Source organism: Empidonax traillii, unplaced genomic scaffold (genome assembly GCF_003031625.1).
Source record: "Empidonax traillii isolate 1590-97213 ecotype Southwest subspecies unplaced genomic scaffold, ASM303162v1 scaffold308:size980311, whole genome shotgun sequence".
In the NCBI taxonomy this organism is placed as follows: Eukaryota; Metazoa; Chordata; class Aves; order Passeriformes; family Tyrannidae; genus Empidonax; species Empidonax traillii.
Window position 1 is genome coordinate 105,790 of NW_020955501.1, and position 7,469 is coordinate 113,258.

At 39.8% G+C, this 7,469-nt stretch overlaps 1 protein-coding gene across 1 annotated transcript in view; it reads right to left on the reverse strand.

The window, feature by feature from the left end:
• Window positions 1-4,150: 4,150 nt before the first annotated feature.
• Window positions 4,151-7,469, reverse strand: part of ADGRD1 (adhesion G protein-coupled receptor D1) — a 127,901-nt gene continuing 124,582 nt past the window's right edge. The window contains exons 22-25 of the mRNA XM_027891047.1: window positions 7,289-7,415; window positions 6,023-6,064; window positions 5,060-5,152; window positions 4,151-4,363 (exon numbers count right to left, since the gene is read on the reverse strand). Of these exons, the coding sequence (XP_027746848.1) occupies window positions 4,268-4,363; window positions 5,060-5,152; window positions 6,023-6,064; window positions 7,289-7,415 (358 nt within the window). The 3' untranslated portion in view covers window positions 4,151-4,267. The remainder of the gene's footprint in view (window positions 4,364-5,059; window positions 5,153-6,022; window positions 6,065-7,288; window positions 7,416-7,469) is intronic.

The window sequence follows — 7,469 nt, forward strand, 5'->3', positions numbered from 1 at the left end:
ACATATGGGATTACTGAGAAGGAAAATGGTGTGAACAAGGGCAATTATAGCAATAACTATCTGTGACATATTACATGGAGCCATCCAAGCATAACACAGATATAATGAAAGTATTTTTAAAGGCAAACATGATGTAAACCAGTGCCAAAATGATCTAATTTATTATTCTGTCATGGATGATAAATGTTAATAACCTCTGTGTTTCACAGCATAGCAAGAAAGCTTTCTTTTATGTGTGCCTTGCTATATGATTGGAAGGGATACAAAGGGAAGAAGGTTTATTTGTAACAGGTATGGAAAGAGGATGAAAAACCTTCCTCCTCTAAATTCCAGTCTTTAATTTTTCGGGATACAGTTTCTCTAGTTATTTTCCATCACGCACCCCACCACATCCACACACCTGTGCAACACAGAGCAGGCAGCTGGCAGCCTATTAATCATCACAGAACCGGCTTTAACCTTGCAAACACGAGCTGCAGGATTGCATCCCTGCAAAGGAGCTGCTTGTTCACTGAGATGTCACACCTCTGGATTTACACTGTCATTTTCAGGTAAAAGTGTAGTAAAGTTTTGATACAAGATGCATCAGATGAAGAAATCCCCACTTTTATAATTCATTTCATTGTCACCCTTTGGTCTGCAGGACTTTCATTTGAGTCAAACCCTGCTTGTCTAATTGCACTGATAGGGGAGCCATGATTGTTAATGCTGCTGTTTATAAACTAGACGAATAATCTTAACAAATGCAAAGTTCTTTTAGGAAATTAAGACTTCTTATTTATTTGAGGGGAAAGAACAACAAAACTAAATTATTTTTACTGCTTACTGGCAAAGTCAGTCTTTCTACATTACCTATTTTTAAAACTCACATCCCGTTCAATTAAGATTTGATACCGTTGACAAAATGATGCTGTCCTGAAAAAAATGTTGCAATAGCTGCTATATACAAGCCCATAAATAAACTGCAAGATTTTCAAACTTCAAAAGACCGAGGACAGGAAGAGATTGTTTAGAGATTCATTTGAACACTTTCTTCTTCATTACATTTGCTGCATTCAAAAACACCAACAAAAACACGTTGAATCAAACAAAAAGAATGGACTTAGATGGCAATGGAAGGTGCTTGTACTTCGTGGTTTGTTTTTTTTTTCTACTAGTTAATCAAAACCAGAAGAAACCCCATCCCCAGTGCAGTATGATGGATACAGTGCTCCTGCTCCAAAAACGTCGTGTGACACAAACAAGATAAACTCCTTCTTCACAAGCCACCTTCAACACATTAAAGCACAGGCTGCAGATTATCCACAGAGGATCTCAGGAGATACAGGATAGCAAATGCTCCCTCAACACACCATAAATCTCTGCCACCTTCAAGAGGATAAGGCCAAACGCATTTTCATGTATTCGTCTTATTTTTCGGAGAACAATTTTAAAATGTTTTGTTTTTTTTTCAAATGGACCTTGGGCAGTGACAGGGGTGACCAATGAACGTCAGCACAGGAGGAAATGCAGGCAATGAAAATTCTCTAGGGGGGAACACTCTTAAAATGAAGATTTTAAACCCGAGCTTTGGTATGTTGCCTGGTTCGCTCACAGAACTGTTTGTGCTATAATACAAGGATTAGAAGAGAAATGATCGAGGAGGGTTTCCATCTGTATCTGTGGTCACAGTGTAAAAAAAAACCGAACAAAAACAAACAAACAAAAAAAAAAACCACAACAAAAAACCTCATAAGCTCCAGTATAAAAAATACGCTTAAATATGTTGTCTGCACACAATACAAACTCTGAACTCTGCTGTCACAGTACTGTTCTGGTACAATCTCCTCCATACATTCCAAGGGCTCTGTCTACTGTGTCTTTTGGGGCAAAAAAAAAAGAAATTAACTTTCAGGCCAAGAAAAGCCCATATATTTGCACAGCTGTAAGACAGAGCAATGCAGAAAAGGTAGGAAAAAGCCACACACAAAAGCCAAAATAAAGACACAGCCATTTTACATATTTAGCTTTTACTGACCCTGCATTTAGAGTTAGTTGTCAACAATTGGAGTTATTTAGCGTTAGGAAACACGAGATTAAAGCCTATATATTTCATGCATGTATATGTGTAATATGCCACATTCTGCTCTGTTCCAGCTGCAGAAATCCAGCACTGATCCGGTGCAAATAAGATAATTTCTGTAGAATGTTTTAATTTGTAGTCCCAACTAACTTGGTCTGGGCTTTCAGTTTGGGGACCACACCAACAAGTCTTGGCCAGGAAGGGGAAAGGGGAGAAAAGGTTTGTCCAAACTAAAACAGATCATTTTTCTAAATGCAGTAAGGAAACATGAACAAAACTTAATTTGGAATCAAACAGAAAGGAAATGCATTAAGTTTTTCTAAACTTTCAAAATCCACGTCTTTTGGATTAAATACTTTACTGCATTCAGTCCCAACTGATGGATGCTTCCTGTTCCCTAAAGATCAATTTACTTTTATTTTCTTTTTGAGACGTTTGCTATCCAATACAAAATTTCCACTCTGCACATTAGGATACCTGTTCTCTTGGAAATCAATAGCAGATATCTTGCTGGATTCACTGGGACCAGAAACGGCCTGAGCTGCTGAAGACACAAACATTTAATTAAGGTAAAAACAAACAAACAAACAAAAAATCAGCACAAAACTTCTTAGCAAAACATGAGGCTGAAGATTTGCATGCTTTCTGCTTGTTTTAGTACTTTGATAGCTGAGTGTATTAGGAAAGCTAATTACCTTGGTGATTCCTGCAAACCAGCGTACCCACTCTGTTATGGGGAGTGCTGCTGCAAACAAGGAAGAGCTGGGGATGAGGAGACAAAGGGAGGGGATCTCATCTTTGGAAATTGCTCTGCAGACCCTGGCTGCCAAGTCCTAGATCAAGGCACATCCTTAGGGGCTCTGACTACCCCAGGGACTTAAACTCTGCTTTTCTCCAGCCAGGAAGGTGCATGGTTGGCACAGGGAGGTTGAACTCCCTCGTGCTCCAAACACTACCATGAGAACCTGTAAAACACTGCTCAAAACAAACAGTGCAGTGTGTTTTTTTTTCCTCCTTAGAGGTACTTCATAGCAGTACTAAAACAGCAGCTATTAAATGCTGAGCAGAGTTTAAAACCACAGAAGAGACTGCAGAGACCTATTTAAAAGCTGTCTGTAGGTAACAATATATAGACTTATTTGTAGGCTGGCTGTCTTCACAGTGTATCATTGTGTTTCATCTTTGTGGTAGGAATTCAGTGTCTTGAAATGAACCAGTAAAAGGAGAAAGATAAGTCACAGTGCCAGGTTTTGATTTCCAAAAGCTACAGTGAGTGTAAGAAATGCACTTGATGGACAGTTGTTGATTGCATCCCAAGGCTCCAGGTAAAGCAGTGGAATAATTTGTATTGAGATATGTCAGCAGACACAAATCAGCAATACAGAGGCTCTGGGCTGCTGGGGGACAACCTTAGTAATTTCTCCCTCTGATAGATAAGGTGTCAACAGGAAGATCTAAAACACTAATAGACCACATACAGGAGATTTACGTGTTATGTGGGCAATTTATGTGCACAGAGACATATGTGTGGATTAGCTTTGCTAATCCCTGCCCACACTGGGAGTGGAGTGGCTGGAACCTGCTTCTCCCTCAAGTCCTGGCTTCCTTGTAGCATTGAAATTAATCGCCATATTATTTGGAATACACTTCACTTCAATAACCGGATTCTGTAAGGTAATAAATGTAAACAGAGAGAGCACAGTGAGTCCAGAATAGCCCCATTACAACACCACAACGGGAAGCATTTCATTTTAGAGCATAAAAATCCATCTTTCCAGAGGTGTGTTGCCTTTCCTCAGTCCTGGGAGCTGGAATGATTCAGAGAGCAATAAGCCCTTTTTTGCATACCTAGTGTTTTCATCATTGCTGACAAAACCATCCAGTGTATATTTGTGCTAGTTATTTTTATAGATATTGCCAAGAGCCAAAGTGGTAGAACATGTTACAGTTCTGAAGGCAAGCAGATGAGGGCTATTTACTCCACAAAACAATATGGCAATTCCCAATTTATTAGGCAGTGACTATAAAAAAAAAAAAAAAAAAAAAAAAAAAAAAAAAAAAAAAAAAAAAAAAAAAAAAAAAAAAAAAAAAAAAAAAAAAAAGGCAGTTTTCTGCTGTCACAAACAGTGAGAAAAAGCTGGTGGACACGGTGTCAGAGGTCCTGAATGTATGGCTTTGGTTTCCTCCGAGGAGCTGGTGTTACTGTCACACTGCTGACAAATCAATGCGGTTGGCTGAGTTGGTGCTTTTATCCCAGGTGTTCAGCTTGGTGGGGCTTGTGCCTGGCCTGTTCCCAGTCATCTGGAAAACAAAATAGTATAGGAAATAGATTTATTTATTTTGCCAGACCGCTCTTGCCCGGATGAAATAAAAGCTTTGAAAGCATCTCTTCGCATTACGGTGTTTTCACGGGGCCTTGGGAGCATATGCCAGAAAGGATTTTTAAGCAGTTATTGCCAGGATCTGAGGTGATTGGCAACGATAACTTAATAATACCTATCACTTCAGGTGGCTGGTTCTTCATAAAAACAAATGTCTTTTGCCTCAAGGCAATTTAAGGAGAAGGATAAAAGCACATTTACGTGTTGCCTTAAGAGTTCATCCCTCAGGTTTAAATGCAAGGGTGCCCCATCAAAAAGCCATCATCATCATCAGAGCAATACACTGCCAAAATGCTGCTGCAATGCAAAGGTCCATTACAATTGGTGGGAATGATCTTGTTGAACTCCAGAGTTCATAAATTATACTCTAGGGTTCATAAACCTCTGTTTACTTTTATTTGATAGTTTACCAGAAAGCAGAATTTTGTCCTTTGCTTTCAAAACAGGTATTGTAGCTGTAACTTAATGCTTGCTGATTCCACCTGTGTGCAGCATGCATTATGATAGGACTAAAAATACACATTTGCCTTCTCATGTGCTCTTCTTTCCAACGAAATTTAATGTGGAACACTTTCAAATAAAATTCAGGGGGAGGAGGAAAAGGAGGAATACTCACAATGTCTGAATTGAAGGGTTTCACGTTGATGTTGCGAGTGGAACTACTGGTGAGGGACCAGACCTTGGTTTTGTGCTTAAAGGCAGCTCTGACCTGTGGGGAGAGAAGTGAAACCAGGTAGAAGGTTCCCTTTGGAAAAGTTATGTCCATTTTCACAGGCTCAGCCTACAATCATTTCCCCATGATCCTTCCTCCACATTAATATCACTGTGCTAATAAACAACAAACAGTCCCACCCCTATACTTTTCTTTATATTTATGGCCTTATTTTAAAATTAAACTTTGTATTTGATATAAAATATCTGAAGCTTCAGGTTTTTCTAAGCCTGGAGGAGAACGGAATGAAGAAATATTTTTCCTCCCTACCTTTAAGCTGCCTGTTTTCATAAGAAATATTTATCAGTAATATACGATGCTGAGCAGCATTTTCTGCTCCCTGCCACAGCAGGAGAGGATGCTGCAAGCCCCATTTACATCAGCCTTGCCCTGGCTTTATCCCAGTTGCTCTAACACAGCCTTAATGCAAAAAGATGCCTCAGTCCAGTAGGAAAACCTGAACTTCCTGCCAAGAAAAATACCTGGAATATCTTCTACTGTGTTTGCTTTCCCATTAAGGGCTGCATGAGCAACGTCCAAAAGTATGTTTTGCCGAGAATAATTATTTTCCTCTCTGGAGCTGCAGACATAACGGTGCCCAAAAAGGGACTTGGACTTGAACTGCCTCCTGTTATCCTTTTCCTTTATTTCAAACCTTTCTTAAACGCTCATTAAAACAAAGGTCAAGGATGGGCCAAAATGCTGGGAGTTGCAAAGCCACTAACAGTCATGTATTAACTAAAAGGCAACAATTAACAATTAAAAGTGATAGAGCAGGCAACAATAACGGGGAGTCTGTTCTTGTTCTACACTTACTTTCTTTCAAGTCGTTAACACCAAATTTGTTATCACCATTTGGTTACATACCTCTGAGTTCAGAAGGCAGTGGAACAGGAACATGAAAAATCCCTGGAAACAGATATAAAAGGGAGAAGGGTGAGGTCTGGCTGTGAAGCATCAAATCCAGTAATGTGTGTCTTGCAGCATCATACAGAGCAGCTATTGGGTAGCTGGAGGTCTATAAATATCAGAGAGTGCACTAAACTGTGCCCCGAGTGAAACTGGAGAGACCTGCAGCGTGAGGTAACCAGGAGGCTTGTCTGGAACTCCTCCTGTAAGAAAGCAGCTCCTAAACTTTCAGTGCTAAAGGAAAAAAATCCGGCTGAAAATAGGCAGGAATTCTGTTTTCATGACAGCAGGAGAACTTTCTGTTTGTGCTTGCAAAGATCAAGGCAGAGGGAAATGCTCTTTGGGAAACACCAGGCCGGTGTTTTCCACATTAGAAAAGCACTAGGAAAAATTTCACAGCAGAATTTTACTATCTGTGGGCTTTTTGTCCAGTGCAAAGTGAAAAAGTCTCATCCTCTTTTCCTCCCCAAATAATTTTATATTCTTTTGGGGAGTATTCAGCCAAACTTATTTTTTTTTTTGTTATTTTGGATGAAAATTGGAATTTCTCTTATCAGCTTATAGGTAGAACCCTGTTTCACTCTTTTTGTCCACAGCTTGTACCAGAGACAAAAAAAAGGATTTACAGGAGTTTATTTTTGATTCCTCTTTGTAATTATTATTTGGGAAAGAACTGTACCTCACCTAAAGGTTTAGGCCTCTACTGAAGTGTCTGCTTAAAGCTATGCAGATGTTTACATTCCTTCCTGGACAGAGCTATTTTTCTGTACCAGGAAGATGAGGGTCTAGTTGCCTGCATGCAGGAGCCATGTGCAGTAACATGGAATAGCTCCACTTTTGATCTTTCCCACCAACTTGTGTTCACTTTCACTCAGCCTCAGTAATGAGGCCTCAAATTGACACTGAAAAATTGGCCTGGTGTCTCCACTGAAGAATCCTGCCTGTGGTATGTGGCACAGGAAGAATGAATTTCATTTCTCAAGCTCGCTGTCTCATTTATTTAATTATTGCTACTGGAAACACTAAGGAGTGGGATACAAGTTCTGTTCAAAGACAAGCTGTTGCCAGCACTGGATGGTCAACACAGGCCTAAAAGACAGAGGAAGGAACACAAAAAAAAAAAAAAAGCAGTAAACACAAGCATTTGAAAATGTTACTAATGATCCATTTAATTGGATCTGGGCACCAGTTCTGTAGCCGAAAACTTTCCTACCAGGTACTTACTTGTAGTGAATTGAACACAGCGAATATATACTGGAACACTAATGCATGGGCATTGACAGCCAAAATCCCAAAGATCCAGGAGCTTCCCAAGATTGGCAAGAGAACGGCGACGGCTTTAGCTGTGAGTCTGAAAGAGAGAACGAGAACAGCAAATGTGGTGAGACAGCTAAACAGATTTCAG